Below are 20,414 nucleotides of genomic sequence, written 5' to 3' on the forward strand. Positions count from 1 at the left end.
ACAGCCATGTTTTTGTCTGTAAAAGCCTTCGTTGTATTTGAAATATGTAGTGGTGAGGCAGAGGTCTAACAGTGTGCAAATCTGATCGGGTGTGAAGTTGGTCCTGTCCTCCAAGGAGCTGTCTTCTTGTAGTCGTTTTCTGACAGTCTCCACGGCCTCCGTGGTGGGTATGCAAGTGAAGAGAGAGACTACATCAAAGGACACCATGGTTTCATCTGGATCCAGGGTAAGTTTCTGGACCTTGTCAGTGAAGTCGGTGGAGTTCTTGATGTGGTGTGGGGTGTTCCCCACAAGAGGAGCAAGGATGGTAGCAAGGTGTTTAGCAATGTTATAATGTTAGGCGATTAGAGGATCATCAGGGGGTCCTTTTGTCCCTCTGTGGGGGGATACTCCCACTAGGTTTATATCTGGGACTCTCCACCATTTGACCTTAGAACTGAAGAAGCTTCTCGGATGAGAGGTGAAACGTCTTCAAGTAACTTAAAGAAGTCCAGACGCTTTTCTTTGCAAGCTCCTTTGACTACGATGACCTGGATGACTGAGAACCTTCACAGATATATTGTTTATCATGACTGTGGTTTTACGTGGCCTATCAACACAATTTATAAACTGGTATATATCACCTTGTTGCTTTATCTTGAAGTGGTCATGTGATTGGCTTACCACGACTACTTTATTCTTCCTCAGTCAAACAGCAGCACTCGTGTGATTGTTTTGCCCCCTTAGCTCCAGGTGTTGTGCCAAAAAGTGATCGTGATTACCACCCGCGGGAGCGCGCAGCTGCTTAAAGTTGTAGCGTCCAGATTACTTACAGCTACTTCCGTGCAACTGATATAAGATGCTGTAAGCTGAACACAGCTTCAACCGTCTGTTTGTTGAAAAATAGTAATGGACCGCATTTTCTTGTTAGTAACTGTAACGACGTTGTAACGATAGGAATAGTAATTAGTTAGATTACTCGTTACTGAAAAAAGTAACGCCGTTAGCAACGCCGTTACTTGTAACGCCGTTATTCCCATCACTGGTGATAAATCACCATGAGCTGCATTGACTGTAAAGGTATTTTAAAAATCAAAAACCTTTGACGTAACATAGCATGTCGTCTGAAACTGAAGGGACATGGACTTGTTTCCAAGCTGAAGAATGAGGCTCAAACATGTAATCGTTTTCCAAATTTGGTGCCATTTTTCATTGTGCGCATGAAATGATGAAAAAGACGAAAGAAGAAAGTGTTGTTTTATTTCACTTTGAATGTTAAATCAATCCTATATTTAAAAAAAACAACTTCAATTAACAGCAAAGTGGTCATTTTAAGCTATAACTCCAGTCGCTCCTTCACTGAGGACTCTCTGGTCAGCACCCTTCGGGCTTTGCAGCCATTCTGGGATTCGTCTTGACAGAAAGTGAACTGGCTCTGGCAGATAAATCCAATCTGTCCAGAGACTGCAAAATCCACCTGCTTGTACCTGATAAATGTTATATTTTATGATGTTTTTATTATTCTTGGTCCTTATGAAGATAACAGAAACAGAAACTGTGCCTGTTTTTATAACAACGTGGTGATGTCTGACCTTTTGACCTATGACCTTTAAGCATTACATACTAAAATGGTGTATTTTATTATCTTTACCCATATGATTAAAGCGGGACTGGCTGAAATCTTTAGCTTCTATAAGCTGTAAAAACTTGAGACTTTAAGATCTATTCATGCCGTGTGTAATTTTGAAAAACTTTCTGGTGTCATTGTAAAGTTGAATATATAAAAAGTGTGTTGTACAGCTCTCTCCGTGCCCTTTCATGTGATATAATACACAATATGACGGTAGGTTACTTAAGCTTTAGGACATTCCTTCTTTTTTTATACTCCTGCTCTCTCTCTGCTCCCCCTCTCTTTCTTCTGGCAGCTGCGCCTGATGAGAGGTCTGGAAGTTTGCAGACATTCAGCAGCGGAAGCTCACACCCTAGAGGATATGAAGAGTTTTCCCTAAACATACCAGCTGCTGGTGGTGGTATTATCATCATTAAGTTGTGCTGCTAAACTTTAACAAGGCGTGTTGTTTGATCCTAATTAGCATCTGGCAGATTGGGGATACAACTCTGAGCAAATGAAAGGCTTTAGGTGCTTCACATGTTCATCAGTTTTATGTTTCAGGGGGGAAAAAAACTCAGATCCGGATCACTGAGCATCTTTCACTGTCAGATAAATGGACTGATACTTGCTCCACGAAGGAGGGGTCAGGGAGAAAAGAAGGACTTCCTTTCTATAGGAAACTTTCAGACAGAGGTCCAGACAGAGAGAAAGAAGGAGGGAGGGAGCTGCTGACTCAGGACTTTCCCCCTCCTCCGTCCCCGTCTTCTGAGTGGGGTGAAGCGGCAGCGCAGACGTGAACAAGGTGAGTCATTCAGATAGAGATCAGTCGGCTGCATGGGAGCGCTGTGGCAGTGATGTGAGATTGTGATGCATGACAGTCTGCTAGAAAGCACGGAGGCTTCACTAACTACAGTTTGGCTTTAACTTGTATAATGCTGCAGAAAACCCTTTAATGTGGACTACACAGCCAACATAATAACTGCATGTACTTATGGATGCTATGAAATAAGGAGCATCAGTATGTAAACATGCCTTTCATCATGATATTAGGAGAAAATCCCGTTTGATTTACAAGTTTCCAGTTCAAGTAGAGATTTCTGCAAGAAAGAAAAAAAGAGAAAATCTTATGTAATACCCTTGGTCAGAGCGTGAGCCATGTCAAACATCTGGGTAAATCCCAGAAGGACCCGAATACAAGCAAGCAGCGCATTTCCACTGTAAGAAAGGAAGAAAACACCATTCAGGCAGTCGGGGTGAGGGTGGGTGGGGGGAATCATCAATCTATAATCACAATCAATTATTATAAATTCAAGTTTAAGCACAAATGACCAATAATGTAACCTGTAACCTGGGAAAGGAGCGTTTGTTTTGTTTTTTGTTGCTTTCTACTTTATTTAATTTGCAGCAGCAGATCAGCAGAAATTATGTGAGACTCCTAAAGATCTGCAAAACAGTGCACATTTACCCACATGCACTAAATCCAACCCCTGATTAGCATTACATAACTATGAATTGCTCCAAACATATGGTGCTTTCTGCACCTCAGACAGACGAACTGTAGGATGGAGTCATAGTTTTATTGTTAGAACTCCTGAAGTCAGCTGACCTCACACCATGGGGATGGTTTTTATTGGTTTTATTAGACTGCTCACAGAGGTGGTCTGAGAGGATTTTCCTCATCGTGTTTGTTCTGGATTTTGAATTCTCCGTAAATATATTTGAGTTCAGGTTATCCTGTTATTGTTGTGCTTTGATTTTTGTGTTTGGACTTTTCATTCCTGCTTTTCATTCTCTATTCTTTATTTTTGCTTCTGCTCTTGATCTTTATTAGGGGTACTTTGAGTGTCCTTGGTGTTTCTCTGCCATTCCCGCCCTCTGGCTCATCTTTCTGTGCTAAGTTTTGTCCTCCAGTGTTTGCTTGTCTCATGTTTAGAGTGAGTCATCTTGTTTTGGCTGAAACTTCCAGTCTGTCCTGGTTGTCTTGATTACATTAACTTGCGTCTCATTCCCCTCCCCTCTTTACCTTCTCCCAATTAGTCCTCGGTGTATAAATAGCCCTGTCCTCCTTATTGCTCTTGTCGTGTCATCAGTTTTTGTTCCTGTTTTGTTCTCCGTGTTCTTTTGCTTCTTTTCTTCTTTTCATCATTTTACCCTTGGACTCTGTTACTTTTTGGATTTGGTGAACAAAAAAAGATGACCTTTAGTTTGAATCAACTGCAACTCAACCATTCAAACCCTCTCAGAGCTGTCTGTAGCACAAAGGTGGACACATAAGTGCTAAAATATGACTCAGACACAGAAAACCTCCTGCTTCTCTCATTTAGGAAAGTGTCCCTTTGAAATGGACTGTCAAAGAAAAGGAAACAGAGTTAGACACAGCTGAATCCTGAAAACGAAGTCCTTGTTAGGAATAATTCAAGGCAAAAACATAAATAAATAATTGGGGGAGGGGTTTAAATACCATTTTCAAATTATTAGTTCCGTTTACAAAAATCCTGTTTTTGTTGTGAAGTCTTAATCCAAGTCTTCACCTTAAAAACATGCATTTTATACACAATTTTGACTCTGCATCTGATAGTCTCCTGATGTTTTGATGGCATTTCTCAAGTGGTTGCGCCTCTATTTTGCCCCTATGATTATTAAGAGTAATGTCCCATAGATATATGCAAATAAATGTGAATGTAACATTTCAGGAAAACCCGTACAATGTGATACAGCGTTACACGAGAACCCTTTCCTGAGGGTGCCAAGTAAACATTCGGAAAATATCGGCCGCTGTGAAGGTGGATACCGGCATTTCATATTAGCTAAGGCGCATTACAGACTTACTTTGTTTCATGGTGGCTCTTACTTTGTTTCTTCTCTTGATTATAGCAAAACAACAAGAGCAAGTTATTTTTAAGAGTGTGCAGAGGTTGCGTTCGTGGTCTTTAGCTGAGCAGCCACCTGTGTGTAAAGGATGCAACTGTGGGTATGGACCGAGCTGTCCTATAAACACAGCAGTACACCCTGTTCTGAACACAGAGAGTTTGGCAGACGGCCATCACCTATCCCCCAGTTCTCCAGAGTTTGCTATCTGAAAACAAAAAAAGCCCAGGGTCATTTTTCAAGCAATTTATGGTCCTTGCAGTCCAGATTCCTTTTCCAATGTTAAATCTCTGTGGATAACACACAATGACTAGGTTAAGCAGCTGGTTCTCATTCATTTGCTCATTTGCGAGTCTGTCATGGAGGAAAAATGTTGGGTCTGGTGACACACCACAGACACTGTTTGCGGTAGTTCCTGCTACATCTGTTTATATGTAGGCCAGTCTGTGAATAGAGTTTTTTCAAGAGAAATTCTGCAGCTGTGGATGGTACAGATGGTGAGATTGAAATAAAAACCAGCTACAAAGATTGGTTTGTAGAAGAAGTGAGTAAAGTACGCAGGAAGTAAGAGGAGCAGGTGTTTATGAGGCAAAACCAGCATGCCCAGTCTCAAACTCCTGTTGGCCACTGTCTAGCTGGCTGTGCAGTCATGATAAAATATGGCCAGAGAAACATCTGGTTTGGCATGACTATACCAGAAAGCCCAGTTTTGTTTTTATTATTAGCATTATTATTATTGAGGTATACTCTCAGAATCACATTTAACTGACCATTAAAAGGCCGCTGGGCTGCCTGGTCAACTCATATTCAAACTTACTGACTGTCTTGGAAAAAAACAAAAACCTTTACTTGATTTTTTTTTCCACAGTTCCAGTCTCCTGATTTTTCTTCCCAGGTTGATGCATGTTTTTGCTGGCTCACTGCTTCAGATTCCTCTTTCTTTTTCCAGCTCCTGACATCATTATCTCACTTTCAAAGCAGCTGTCCAACAACTGACATTCCACATATAGGCCATCTCGCTATGTGATTACACCACTTGGGTTTCATTTTGATTTCAGCTACAAACTGGTAAAGTTTCATGACTTTATCTTACATGCTTTGTGCGACTTATCGTGTTCAGAAAGCAGACAGATAGCTAGAAGTGCAGGCTCAAGTTCCCAGACGTGGAATAATCCAGGATTAGAAACCTTTCTCGCTGAAGGTCTTTGCTGAGTCTGAGCCAACAAGCAGACTTAACATACGTCTGGGAAACTGGATGATGAAACTCTGCTACAGTGAGTGTCACTAGGACACAGTTTCGCTAATGATGACACACAAATTCCAGATAATATAGAAAAGTCTCTCGAGTCCCTTTTCAGCAGATATTAACTCTCTGCTCTCACCTTAGTTACAGCCATGTCGGGCATCCTCTTCCTGCTCCTGTCCTCATCCTGCCTGGTGGCCACGGTGCCTCCTCCAGTCCCCTGCAGACACTGCTGTGATCACCTGGAGCCAGCAGAGGGCAGCGGCGCCCAGCCAAGTAGTTATGCCCCAGAGGTCCGCACATACATCAACATGACCATTCTGAAAGGTAACACATCTATAGCAGCCATATGAGGAGTCAAGTCACCAAGCACCAAATCATTTTTCTGTGTGAACCTGTGTAATATATGTAGTAGAACATCTGCAGACTCACAGGTTTTCACAATAAAGCCAGAATTCTTGGGGAAAAAACAGTTTTAAACATATGTGTATTTGAAATTTAAGGAGAGGTCTTGTTTTATAAAGAGTTATGTTGGAATGGAATTTATGGCAACAAAAAAGGGTGAAGGCAACATGTTTATGAAGCCATGCAGGTCATTGGACAACCGAGCCAAAGACAACACAACAGGCCCAGTGTTTCTACACTGTATAATGTGCAAAAACAGAAAGTATGGCTGTGCTGAAGTATTTGGTCGTGTTTGAGAATATAGATAAAGATGATGGACGAAGAGGGAAAACTATTTATTTCAATACTTTATTCAACAAAAAATATCAGCAAATATAGTTTTTAGATTAGAGGTGAAAAGTCTTCAAAAACTTAAATAAATCCAGTTACCTGTTTTTTGTTTGTTTTTATTTTTTTCAAGCACAGACATCAGCTAATATGATGCTCTTTGTTATGATAAAGCAAGCTGGTCATTGGCATCAAAAGGAAGCATCACACCACTCACAGAACGTATTGCAGGTTTTGGATGATTATCCGACAGCCTCAAAGACAATTTTAGACCAGCTTTCTTTGCAAAGCTCTTTCATTTGCAAGATGACAGTTTTCTTATATGTACTTTTAGTTCAATTCCCCCCCAACAGCATTCATGTTAAAAGCTCTGCTTCAACTTCACTGGCCACCAGGTTTATACTGGTTTGCCCTTTTCCCTTCAGAACTGCTTTAATTCTTCATGACACAGATTCAGCAAGGTGCTGGAAGCATTCCTTGGTGATATGACAGTATCACACATATTATTTGCTAAAGTCATCCACACCATTTTTCTGAAGGGCATGATTCTACCATCTATGGGTAGAGTTTCAAACAGGATCAAACAACTGTTCTGAGTTTTGGACTTTTTAAAAATGATCTCATACTGTTGTGTAATTGTTTTCACTTTAGGTGACAAAGGAGACCGTGGTGAGAGAGGGACACCAGGCAAAGCTGGACTTGAAGGACCTCCAGGCTCTATTGGGCCAGCGGGATCAAAAGGCTCTAAGGGTCAGGCTGGTCTCCCAGGAGACCCCTGCAAAGTCCAGCACTCTGCTTTCTCCGTCGGCCGTCGAAAATCCCTTCACAGCCTGGACTCCTATCAGGCGCTTGTGTTCGACACGGTCTTCGTTAACCTCGACGACCACTTCAACATGTTCAAGGGAACGTTCGTCTGCCACATCCCAGGGATCTACTTCTTCAACGTCAACATCCACACGTGGAACTTCAAGGAGACGTACCTCCACATAATGCAGAACGACACAGAGCGGGCGATTGTGTACGCTCAGCCCAGCGACCGCTCAATCATGCAGAGTCAGAGCCTGATGCTGGAGCTGGAGTTGAACGATGAGGTGTGGGTCCGCCTGTACAAGAGGGAGAGAGAGAACGCCATTTACAGTGACGATGTAGATATCTACATAACGTTCAGTGGATACCTCATCAAGCCCAGTGAAGAGAAGGAATGAATCGGCTGAGGATTACTGTACACGGTCGAGCTCGAAAGCAATTTACAACAAAACTGTCCTTGTAGATAAACACATACTCAACAAGATAAAAATGTTTATATAAAAAGAAAGACTCCTAGCTTTACCAGATTTCACTGGTGGGCTGAAAAAAAAATCCACACAACACTGTAAAACCCAATAACACTTTGTTAATAGTATAAAATTAAAACATTTGTTTTACTAGTATAAATGTATACTACTATACTAATTTTAGGTTCAAGAAGAGCCATACACGCGCATTCAGATTCAAAATTTCAATATTAATATTAAGAAAATATGAAGTCGTCACCGATTTAAGAAAACAAAACAATACATTTAACGAAATCAACAAATAATGAGTTAAATATTACATAATTTAAATACTGCACAGCAGTGAGTGGCCTAACTAAATAAAATGGGCAGTGTGCTTTCTGCAGTAAGTATAAAAAAAACAATCACCACATGTTCACACGTCAACTGCACAGAAAAAAGCAGCAAGATCTGTCAAGAAGTCTCAAGTGGCCTCTACCGCTTAGATCTACTACACTGCATGCAAGAAGCAGTGAGAAAAACCACACCAGCTCTCTGCAGCGCTTCCACCGTCTAGTCAAACAAACAAACAAACTGGCTCTGGGGCCAGAATCGGCCCAGCGAAGACTCGATTCCGGCCCACTGGACAGCTTTAGTAAATGTAAGGAGTGAATAAATATTTAACTTTTAACTGTATTTCCATAAGTTTTACAACTTTTCTTATTGATAAAGACTGGCAATGGGGGTGGGCAGTCTTTATCAATAAGAAAAGTTTTTAACTAACAGATAAACAATTAAATGACAGGAAAAGTTCCTGTTGTCCCACTAAGTCCACTCTAAATGAATAACAATAATTATAGGACAGTGTGTGCAATGAACTATCGTCAAATTTTGTGTCATTTTACACAATTATGTCGTTTGACTGCTCTGACCCAAAGATCAAAGCGGGCTGTATGTGGCTCAATAAAATGAGTTTGATATCGCCGGTCTAGAACCAAAAAAGCAAAGAAAAAAAACAGGGTTTGGCAACCCTAAAACCACACCAGATTGGTATCTACAAGGGCAATGCTCTGTATCACTATTTTAAAAAAAAAGAAAAACTTGAATTAAATATCTTTATCTCAGGGAGGAAAAAATAAAACCATTTAAAACAGGATACATCAAACAATAGGTGTGCAATAGCCTAGGCCCTGAAATCTGTCTTTAGATTAGATTCACATTTCAACAGGTATCACAGGATAAGGTTGCAGGGTCTGCTTTGAGCTTCTGACAGGAGTGTAACATAAGCCCTTCTTTTCTTCAGCCGGGGGCCCAAAGCCAAAGTCAGTCTGACTTTGGAAAACCGAGACGATCAGTCGCATCACCTCCTTGCACCAACGACTCTTATACACTGATCCAGCATCAATCAAACAGAGTCATTGCTTTCAGCTGTGCTCATAAAGGGGGAAAAATGACTGCCCACACCTGCCTGCAAGAGATGGTGCTTAGTCTTAGCTCTCACAAATGTGAAACATGCACATTAGTTAGCTTTACAGGTGACTGTGGGCAGATTCTGTTACTCTTACCTAAAGGTGGGGGGACTGTTTCCACTGTGCTGAGCTAAGCTGGCAGCTGTAGTTTCATATTTGCCAAATGAGAGAGGTAAATATATTCTTATGAACCCCACAGCAAAAAAAAAAAAAAAGTTTGCATTATATAACATTTTTTACCCACAAAGCAGTTTCATTGTGTTTCTCAATCGCAGACATGTTTTTAAACCATCAAATATCAAACAAGTCTTGGTTTGGAATCCATCACTCCTGCCCCTGATGTGTAAAACTAGATGCATTAAACAAAGCATTAACTTTACAAAGATGCAGGCTCAATCTGTTTATTTAACATGAAAAATTATCTGTATTTGGTGTTCAGAAGCATTTTATATGACATTCACTGGGAAGAGAGAATAGACCTCTCTGCATTGAATCATATCTGTTATTAACCTCTGTCTCTCTTCCACAGCATGTCTTTTATCCTGTCTTCCTTCTCTCACCCCAACCGGTCGCAGCAGATGGCTGCCCCTCCCTGAGCCTGGTTCTGCCGGAGGTTTCTTCCTGTTAAAAGGGAGTTTTTCCTTCCCACTGTCGCCAAAGTGCTTGCTCATAGGGGGTCATATGATTGTTGGGTTTTTCTCTGTATCTATGAAGCGCCTTGAGGCGACTTTTGTTGTGATTTGGCGCTATATAAATAAAATTGAATTGAATTGAATTGAATTGAATTGAAGATTTGCTGTTAGTGAGTTTTGCTAAAACACGGTGCTAACTGAACTCCTGAATTTGGGTTTGGGAAATGTATATTTTATAAAGTATTCTCCTTTCCTTCTAAGATTTACATCTTCAGCTAACTTTAATCTTTTATGCATGCAAAACCAATAAATTAAAAACACAGATAGCTAAGCTCTGGCAGTCATAGTTTAAAATGACTCGACACTCTAACGAGTGAGAAAACTGATTCTCCAGACAACAGCAAATGAATAACTCTCTCCTTCTAATCCTGAGTCGTGCATTAATAACAGATAAATAACAGCCAGAAAAGTCTTTTTGTTGCAAAACTGCGATGTCACGGTGAAGTTTAACCTTCATGATGTCATCATTTCATCTGAGTAAACCTTCACCTCTAACCACTGAAAACGTTTTAAATCGTCCTGGATTCCACATAAACATTTGTGTCAGTTTGAGGAAATTCCCTGATAGCATTCGTGAGATATTACAAGGAAAGTGCAGACACACAACCCGACAAAGTTATGTCACTAAAGCTGTGAAGGAAACTGAAACTACACTAAAGATCACACATGGACTGCAGAGCTTAATGCAGCACAAAACACAAATACTAATCTGATTATTAAAATCACTCCAAACATTGATACATAATGTAATATTTAAGAATGTGAAGCATTATTAAACTGTATACACTAAAAAGTGAGCCATTGCCGTATTGCTTTAAACCTGCATTCTTTCTAATGGCCAGCAGGGGAGACTCATAAAAGAAAAAAAGTAATGTTACTTTACTTTCCCTGTGACGAGAATAAACATTTTCATGATGACTTTATGTGCTCAGTTACTAATTTCAGGTCACAGTTGGGTTCACATTGTAAATATGACCATTATTAGAGTCACAAAACAGGATAAATCAGCGTATACTCACGACTCACAAGTCATAAGGCAGTGAGCGTGCCGTGGGCCTCAGTTTCATGGTTAAATCTAACAGTGCGCTCCATTTGAAGTTGTGTATACACTGTTGTGTATTTGTGACTCACTAAATAAGCCATACATAGAGCACTGACCAGCCAATATCCATGTAAGCACTGCAGCGATGTTTTGAAGAGCAAAAACAGGCGTTGTGCTGTTTTTCCACACTTGTGTCAAATCACTCCCAGTTCTCACTTCTGAGACAAATGGAACGCAGCATGACCCCCACTCACCATGGGTGACGTCATGGGGGTTGCATCCATCTCTTATATACAGTCTGTTCCACCTTTAAGGTCGTGGCGTTGATGATCTAACAGCAGTGACTCCTTATCCAGCTTTGGTTATTCCGTGACTGGAATAAAAAGTGAATGTTGTTTATAGTAGTCAGCAACAATAATGATAAGAACGTCTTTTTGGACACGTTCAATGTAATTCTCACTGTGAGCCCTTCTTATTTCATGTCCACTCATGTCAGTCCCCACAGACTGACATGAGTTATATAAAATAAATGAAAGAAGCAGATGTTTCTACTCATCTAAAGTATTTATTTTCTTCCATTCACTTGTTCACATTACCATCATGTGTCCCTAGGGTCAGTCCTTCAGCTGGAACCTGCATCATTAAACTTAGATTTGTTGTCAGGGTATATCATCAAGGTGGGTTTCTAGCCAATCACACATACATCACAGCACCTTATCTGCCTGACATAATCTACTGGGCATAGTCAGGAAGCATATTTAAGCCATGCCATGTTTAAGGTATACATTTTGTCTTTTCAGTTTGAACTAAAGCCACGATTATTTAGGTTTGCTCTAGTATATAGGTGCCCAGATCAGCACTACCAGCCACGACAAAATGACTGGAAGATGGTGATAAACTTGTCCACACTGACACCTTGAGGAATAAAAGTAGAGGTGCTTGATATTTAACTATATTCTTGATGACTAGAATTTTTGTCCCACCTGTGATATGAATCACAAATATATACAAGCATAAACAAACTAAAGCAAGTGGCGAGCTGAAGTGTTCACACTGGAGACATGGTCAGCATTTCCTGTTAACATTTTTGTGGGCTGCACTGGTTTCCTGTTATTCTCTTACAAGCCATGTATTTTTCACCACGATTCTCAGCTCTCATTCCAAGTGATAGTTGTGCTTTACATTGCGTAACCTTTCGCAGTCTGGTAGATTAATGTTAGTATTGCACATAATCACACTAAAGAAGAGCAGATTAACCTTTCCTGCCCCGCAACATTATTTCTCTGAATTCCAGCTACATGAATACTTCTAAAATGTGCCATCAAGTTCAAATATGACATTTGTGTTTTTAACATCAGTTGAGATGAAGTAGGCTATGGTTTTTGCACTGCCGTTTAAACAAAGTGTTCAAGGCTCCCTTTGAAAAAAGAAAGTAGCATTTATTCATGATTTTTATTTCTGCCAATAAATAAAAGTCAATTCTTTGCACTTTCACAGAAATGAAAAATATCATTTTCAACTGAATGAATGTGGACACTCACATAAAAAAAAGACCAAAGAACGAAAGATTTGTTTTTTCAAGATGACTGATTTACAAAAACAAGTAAGGTTGAAATGCAGTTTTTTTTCCATTATCTTCATACAAACAAGCTTTTTTTTGTATATTTAGAACAATGATGTTGAGATGACATTAGATTTTTAATTATTTTGTTTGGTTTTTTTTACAGTAACAACACCCCACAGTTGCACAAAACAAACCAAAAAGCATTGAAACGACACTGACTCAGTGTGTGTTTGTGAGTGCACACACATAAGAACGTGCAGAATAATGTCGGACAGAGCATGACCTCACATACAGTCTGAACCAAACACAGGCACACTGGAGAAACAAATTCATACAAATTCACACATAAAGACATTTACGGTTCTCCTAAAGGGCTCCTGTGTTTCCTTTTCCCCCCCCAAATGATGATTGCACACGATAAACACAGGCCAGCACGTCAAGCATACTTTGCTGTGGCTTCATACAGCTCTTACTGTATTTGGATTTAAGTAAAAATTAAGTCCTACAAAAATACTTTTTTTTTTTTTTGCTGTGTAAACTTTTGCAACCAAAGGCACTGTCTTCCCTTTGCACTTTTCCCCCTTAAAATTGACCCAGCCTCATGCTGCGAAGCTCCGACTCTAACCGTGTTCACGCCTTCGCCTTTCAGCTAGCACTGAGTATAGCCTCATTATACGTTACAGTTGTACTTTGATGTTATCATCAAACCAACTCGATGCATCTCACAGCAGCGCAGTAGCGTTGCACAACTGAAAACTGTGTTTTGCTGGCTTCATATAATGTGCTCAGCTCATTTGCTACAAAAACAATGCATCCCATGAAAATTCTGCCCTTAGATTTTAAAAAATGTAAATAAATTACTGCCTATCAATGCTCCCCCTCAGCCTCCTATTAGATGCACCTATGGTATCCTTCTTCAGTTATCACATTCACAAGATTTTCAGAACTTGACCTCTGACCTTAGAAGAGGTCAGTTATCACCTATGGTATCAATTTGAAATTCCCAAGTTGCCTCGTGTTCACAAAGTTGGGTGTCCACACCACCCCAGTTACCCCCCTCAACCCCATCAGCCTTTTATGGCACTGTTGCAGTCTTCAGGGTTACCCAGCATAATTAAGTGTTAAAAACTGTACACTGTGCATGGAAACATCAAGCAAGCATTGATGGCAACAACATGAAACAAAAGAAAATGTTCCCTTTACAAACTGTTTAAATACACAGAGGCACGTTTGAACAAGTACAACTATGAAGACCAAAAAATAAATAAATCCTCACGCCAGGGATTTATATTTTAAAAGACAAGCTGAGACAAATCCCACTAATCTGCCTGCTGTGCTGCCTACTGGAGCTGCTGTGCTTCTGTACGATGAGGCTACATCATGCTTTGAAACTGCTAAAATAAAGCAAGCAGCTAAAATGTTGTCAGAATAAACTGTTGGTATCATTTAATGGGCCATGCAAATGTTCCAGGTGTGAAAAAGCAGCAGGGTTTTCTCTGTAAGAGTTAGCAACATGAACATATTCTTCATGTCCGTGTATGAGGTATAACTGAACTGTCATTAGTGTGCATTTTCAACAGAAAAATCCCTTTCATGCTTAACATAAACGTTGCACTTTTACAATGTGAAATAAATAAGCTGACCTACAATTAAAGGAACTACAATTAAAACTAAGCAAGCAGACTTTTTTTTTTTAAAGCAGGCCAAAATTTCCAAAACTGCTGCAGCCATGCTAGCATCACAGCGAGCATGGTTTCCGTGCCCCCGCAGAGGTGGGATCTTTCAAACGTCGCACTACAGAAGTCTCTCTGATCATCACAGTTAGTCACAACACAACTGTGGCCACAAATGGCAGGCATGAAGGGGACATCAAAGATGAGACTGCAGCACACGCAGCATGGAGTTTTGAATTAAAGGGGACATGTTACTGCCACAACTACGCACGATTCAGAGTTTTAAAAAATAAAAAAAAAATAAAAAAAAACCTGGGCCTCGGTGAAGAACCTCAGCTCATCTGCTGTTCACCTCCTTTCACCTCCCTTTAAGCCAGCTTTCTTCTTCTGATTGGTTTTCCCCTTTGTAGACAGGAGGTTCGAACAGCAGAGGGGTGGAGCAGCTGGCTATGAGACAACCAACATTAGGAATAGCTGCTCCCACTGATGTCATTCAGATTCAAGAGTAGGAAAAAGAGACAAAAAACACAGTTTGAAATTAAACATTAGGGCTTGAAAAGGGTTTGAAACTTTGGCCACGTTTCGTATCAGCATCCACCACTGTAACAGCACATATATGAAAGAAAATAAGGAGAGAACACAATAGGTCCTCTTTAAGGACTACACTGAACACACTTCATCTGTTTGTTCATGTCTAACCTCTGTGCTTCTTGTTAGCTTTGTTAAGAAAAACCATAACTGATAATGGCTTTGACTCAGTGTGCTTCCTCAGAAGATTGAGTGTCTAGACGTTTACTTTAGCATAAGCAACACTGGAGAAAACATCTGCACAACCCAGAAGAAGGAGGGATGTGTCACTGTGGTTGGGGTCAACATTTAATAAAAAAAAAAACAACACATCTTGTCTGCGTGGCTCCATCAGCTCAGTAGAATCACGAGTCACTCATTGAGGAGTGAGTCTGGTTTCTCGTATCCAAACAGCCTGAAGTCAGGTTCGTACAGCTTGTACAGTTTCCTGCGTGCCTCTACTGGAACTGTGCTGAACCAGTCCGACTCCCAGCTGCTGGCTGTAAGGTTCCTGCTGGAGGTGGGAAACTCCACCACGTTGTCTACCCGCAGCAGTCGCAGCAAGTGCTCAGCATCTTCCTCTGCCGTCTCTAAGTGTCCCACAAAGTCATACTGAATTTGACATGGGTGACAAAGTCGATACACTTGCCGCCAGTGCTCATTGAAGGGCATGTCCTTCTCTGTCTGAGGGTCCAGGAGATACTGGATGAAGTGGGAGAAAGAGGGATGGATACCCAAAGAAAAGGCTTCATCCACAGAAGCAGGAGGCGTCGGCTGGTTGGCGTAGCGGCGCAGCATGACCTGCGCAAAGCGTCGGTAGAAGTCCTCATTGGGTAACTCAAACTTATTCCGGTAGGCAGAAATGAGACGGACAAAAGGGTCGCGCACAAAGAGGAACTTGGTGTACTTCTTCAGCTTCACCTGGGAAAAATAAATTACAGTTTTCTTAACATTCAATTATTGAATACGCACATGTGCATTTCAAAACTGTAAAGGTGAAAAAAAAAAAAAAAGAACAGAGCAGAGAGCAGTATTCATCTTCCTGTGCTGCATCAATAATGTCTCAGTGAGAGGTCAGTCATGCATCCCCATAACATTGAAGGGACTTATATAAAACAGAATAAACATCTAACTGAGGTAGAAGGTTCAGAACACATTCCAGGTAGCTCAAAGCAAATTCATCAAAAGATAAAAAAATAAATCAACAGCATATTTACCAAGTTAAATTTTATTTTTTTACTACCATACAGAGAACAAGAAGGTGGGAAATTTGGACAGACCTTCATGAGGTGCCTTGCAAACTTGCCATAACGTTTCCAGAACTTATTGAAGGTGAAGTGCATGCTGCTGTTGTGGACCAGGTCCCTGGGGATGGCCAGGGGGTCTCTCTGAGGAACGCCCTCCTGCAGCAGGCTTTCACTGAGAATTATCATGATGCGCTTCCAGTTACTGCACGCTACCTGAGAAGGGAAAGTTTATTGTCCACTCAGATGTCACAGTGAAACAGGCAGATACACACCGTCTATGAGCGTGTGACCACTGACAGGAGGGAACCATGTATGCGGTGTTACATGTGCCTTATTAAGTTTTACAGGAGCATGTGTCTGCATACCTTGGGAACATAGCAGTAGATAATGCCATGCCTGTCATCCACGATTAGATGATCCAGCTCCTTGTTGGGAATGTCGTCAAATGAACGGTTTTTGCCATGAAATAAGATGCTGTCATTGGCGCACATCTCCTGAAGCAACCTCCGCCTCTGCTCCTATCGTTCCATTCGTGAAGCACAGGAAAATTAACAATTACCAACCGAGGTTATAAATACTTCATTTTCAGACATTGCTCACTGACTGGGGAGCTTTTGCTCCTTCATTTACATACTTAGGGATATTAACCAAAATTATAGCTACAGCAAGGAGTATCAACAGGTTTCCAGTAACTGTTTTTGTTCCTGACGTTAAAGGCCTCTGTGGGTGCCTTTAAGGTTACCGCTGTCACACGTGATTTCGTCATCTCATTGAAGAAGCAAGAAACCGGCACCCAGAATATTTTATTTTTTGTGCAGCAACTGTGCTTTTCCTGCTAAGACATCTCAAAATGTCAGCAGTAAAACTTTTAATCAACTAGTAAACATTTACTACTACTAACAACAATAAAAACTGAGTTAACCTGTCTGTCACGGAGCTCTGGAGCCAGTGGGGTCAGGTGAATCTTCCACTCCCGCCGCGGTATATATCGTTCCTCTGCTTTCTCTGACTGGTTGCTTGTGTCAGCCGGGGCAGCGTCAGTGGGCTCACCAGTTCCCGGCTCTAAGAACTGGTTAACAAAGGCATCGATGTCCGACAGGAAGGACGGGGCTCGAGAGGTCTGTGGCCTCTTCTGGGGAACGGGGTGCGGGACTTTGGGGCCCGGGGAGACAGGAGTGTGCAAATAGAAATGGGAGGCACCGACATCGTCCCAGTAGATGATGATCAGAAGGATCATAAAGGCCGAGCCCAGGACTACAAAAATGCGGAACATCCTGGACGTTCCCATGGTGACTGTTGCTTGCTACAGGGTCACCATGGCAACAGAGTCAAGGTCCAGGAGCGCTCTCTCTCTCTCCCTCCCTCTCTGTCTCACCATGGCGATAGATGCACGGAGTCTGTGGTAGCATCAGACTTATTGTGGTGCTGGTGCATTGCAGGAGCGCGCTGCACAAGAGAAGAAGTGGTCAAACATCAATAAACTCACCTCTGTGTCATACCTGCACACACACAAACACACAGAAAGCATAGTCGTGTCTTTAATGTCCAGCTGGAGTACAGGGTTCAACACCTGTTCTGACACTAACACAGAAACAATAATTTATTCAATTAATTACTTTGTTGCTTTGCAAATTCAAAAAAGAAGTCTGGTTAAAAAGCACAGAACCGCAGTCTGGATGACAGAAGCTTTCTAATGATTTTACTTTCATACAGTGAAAAGATTCAAAGTATCTGACAAAAAAAAAAAAAATCTGACAATTTTTTTTTTTTTAAAATGCAACAATAAATCTTTCATAGGATAATCCCCTTCCTTTTGTCTCTCTTTTCACTGTTTTTCCACTTTTCCCCACATTTAAGCGCACCTACTAAAGCATACACGTTGATGCTAAAGTAAAATGACAACCTACTAAGGTATTCTGGTTCTCCTATTAGTAAGAACTTGAAATCTAAAGCAAACTCAAGCGAGCATGACAGTTTATTGAGTTTGCTTTTTTGACGAGGCGCGCACTCAATCTCTCTGTCAGTGCTCGGAGCTGACCTCACTCCCACTCCCTGCAGTAAAATCACAAGTAGTTGTCAAATATTTCCATTTTAGGAGGCCCTGCATGCCATAAAAGTTTTGCACTGCACAAGTATCCAGCTGTATCCATAGCAGCTTTCCAGCTGATTAGGGCACAGCACGTTAATAGTGAGTAATGAAGTAAAAGCCCACAGTGAAAAAGGTCAACACCAAATATTTTACACACCCGACCACGATGTAGTCTGCATGTACAAAACACACTGAAGCCCTATGTCTTCAAGTGATGCACAAAATGGATTTGTTTCTATAGCTACAGGAAAAAAAACAGCCTGGAAGTGATGGAATACGTAAAGGATCTGTCCTCCCTGTGACTTAATTCAGCCGCAATTCATGTGTTTTAATCCACCGCCAGTCTATCTGCTCCTTCACGTTCAGTTTAAAAGTCGCAGGGCGTTACTTTCCATTCCTACGCACGTCTAAAATTGGAGCTCTCTGCAACAGTCCTCATATTATTTCCTCTTTCCTGAAGCTAAGAGGGGTCCATTGACATGGAAAGTCATCATCAGCCTACTCGGCGGCCTGCAGATGGCACTTCTCTGTGCACAAACAAATTAACTGCTGTTCTATAATGTACCATATGCCCAAATGCATTAAGTTCATCAGTCACTAAATGAGCGTACATTAATTCCGCTGAATAAGTACAGTTCTGACATACTTCTTCTTTTTCCCAATCAGTATTTCTGTCTCATAGCACTTTACTTCTGCTGCACCACATATCAGAGGCACACTTTCTGAAACCACAGCTACAGTACTTCTAGGTCTAGATCTGACACACAAAAATATATAAAGGTCTATCAAATAATTAAAAAAAAAAAAAAACTCACAACTGATCGAGCACATTAGAAAAACCCTGCTCCCACAAAAAAGCACATAAATTAATAAGCCACACAGGGTTATCATCATCATTACTAAATAATAATAGAAGAAATAGCACTTAACTTTCTTTGTTTGATAATTTGTTAATTTTATATGTATTGTTATGTTATGTTTTCATATTCCTAGCTTGCCTACTTTTCTAGTGACATTACTCATATGCGTTGTTTTTGCTGTGAATTTTGTAAACGTTGTGATTTATTATTATTATTATTATTATTATTATTATTATTATTATTATTATTATTATTAGTTGAATAATTAATCCGCTGGATTTTCTTCATCTTCTTGCGCTGTATGTTTGTGTGGAATTTTTTTGGTGCATTTCAAACAGCACAAGAAATTCACATTCAAATTCACATTTATACGAGTACATTTACCAAATCTTTTCTATTAGATACTGAATATCAAGGAGGCCACGATTTCCACATAAGAACTCACATATGAAGCTTATGCTATTTAAACTACCCAAATCTGTTCATTAATATTATATTTCCTTCATTTTTATGCCTAAACAAGTTGGTTAAGTCTAAGAAAACTTGTGAAAAATATGTGTGGTTATTTCTTTCATTCAAGTCAGCACTGTTATCCGTGGACAGGAGGCTGAAGCTTTGGATTTTAGACGGACTTATTGGAAACATTTCCTCTGAGCGATTTAAACAGTCGCTTCAAAACTCTTTCGCGTTTGTTTTATTTCTCGGCACGTCCCCGCCGGTGTAACCCCGCCGGTGTAAACCAAAGACAAAGCCGTGTGCCGGTAGACCGAGCGGCAGATAAATCACTCCGTCCTGTCCGCAGCCGCCTCCAGTGGATGCCAGACCGGACACAATGTAGCCTTTGACGCGAAAGCAGCTCCGCGGGAACGGGTTGTTCCTCGCGCCGGGAAGCTCTCCGCCAGGGGGTTTCGGTTAATTAAAGCGTCGCGTGCAGCTGTTTGTCCTTTATCGGGTTTTTTCGTGGGAAATAATGAAGAGAAGCCAAAGGCAGCAACGAGCTTCCGTACACCCTGTGGGTATATCAATACGGGCTGATAGCGTGCCTAGCGGTGTGTCTTGGTGTTAAAGTAGTCCTCGGCGTTGGAGAAAAGGTCAGCGCAAAACTGTTTAGCTGCTTAATAAGAGCCGACACGTTGCGTTACTTTAAAGATTTCTATGTAACGACAGGAACGACGTGGGAAAACACACACATTTCTCACCTCGCTCTGTGTCCACTAGCTCCCAGCGCCGCGTCAGCTGAACCTGTCTGTGCTGCCAGCCGCTTTTTCTTGTTTTGTCCTCTTGGAGGAGCGCGAGCACCCAAAGCACCGCGAGAGTTCACAAGCTGAGCTTTCTGCAGATTGAGCGCACGAAGGGAAAAATTCACTTTTCTGGGTCAGCTCCAGCATACCGTGTCTCTGCTCGGGGATGATTTATGAAGACAGCCTCTCCACCCTCCCTCCCAACCTCCCACAGGAGCAGAGTACTGAAAATAACATATTGTACCTGCAATCCTAAATGTCACCCTCCTCTCAAACACACGAA

General features: G+C 41.1%; 2 protein-coding genes across 4 annotated transcripts; one reads left to right on the forward strand and one right to left on the reverse strand.

Moving 5' to 3' along the window:
* The first annotated feature begins 2,245 nt into the window (after positions 1-2,245).
* Positions 2,246-10,771, forward strand: c1qtnf6a (C1q and TNF related 6a). The gene is made up of 3 exons (XM_084926532.1): positions 2,246-2,393; positions 5,847-6,029; positions 7,086-10,771. Exons 2-3 carry the CDS (start codon positions 5,855-5,857, stop codon positions 7,637-7,639), a joined length of 729 nt encoding a protein of 242 aa, XP_084782658.1. The 5' UTR covers positions 2,246-2,393; positions 5,847-5,854; the 3' UTR covers positions 7,640-10,771.
* Positions 10,772-11,435: 664 nt separating this feature from the next.
* LOC146388943 (carbohydrate sulfotransferase 12-like) lies at positions 11,436-20,271 on the reverse strand. 3 transcript variants are annotated; one of them, XM_084926529.1, is made up of 5 exons: positions 20,090-20,271; positions 16,864-17,387; positions 16,307-16,459; positions 15,975-16,154; positions 11,436-15,615 (listed from the first exon to the last, which is right to left on the reverse strand). In XM_084926529.1, the coding sequence occupies exons 2-5, from the start codon at positions 17,227-17,229 to the stop codon at positions 15,067-15,069; spliced, it is 1,248 nt and encodes a 415-aa protein (XP_084782655.1). In that variant the 5' UTR covers positions 17,230-17,387; positions 20,090-20,271; the 3' UTR covers positions 11,436-15,066. The 3 variants fall into 3 exon arrangements, with proteins under 3 accessions (XP_084782655.1, XP_084782656.1, XP_084782657.1); XM_084926530.1 differs by having other exon boundaries at positions 16,864-17,440; XM_084926531.1 differs by lacking the exon at positions 20,090-20,271 and having other exon boundaries at positions 16,864-20,081.
* Between the last annotated feature and the right edge of the window lie 143 nt (positions 20,272-20,414).

Source organism: Perissodus microlepis, chromosome 4 (assembly GCF_051167445.1).
Source record: "Perissodus microlepis isolate ML-2025 ecotype Zambia chromosome 4, ASM5116744v1, whole genome shotgun sequence".
Taxonomy (NCBI): Eukaryota; Metazoa; Chordata; class Actinopteri; order Cichliformes; family Cichlidae; genus Perissodus; species Perissodus microlepis.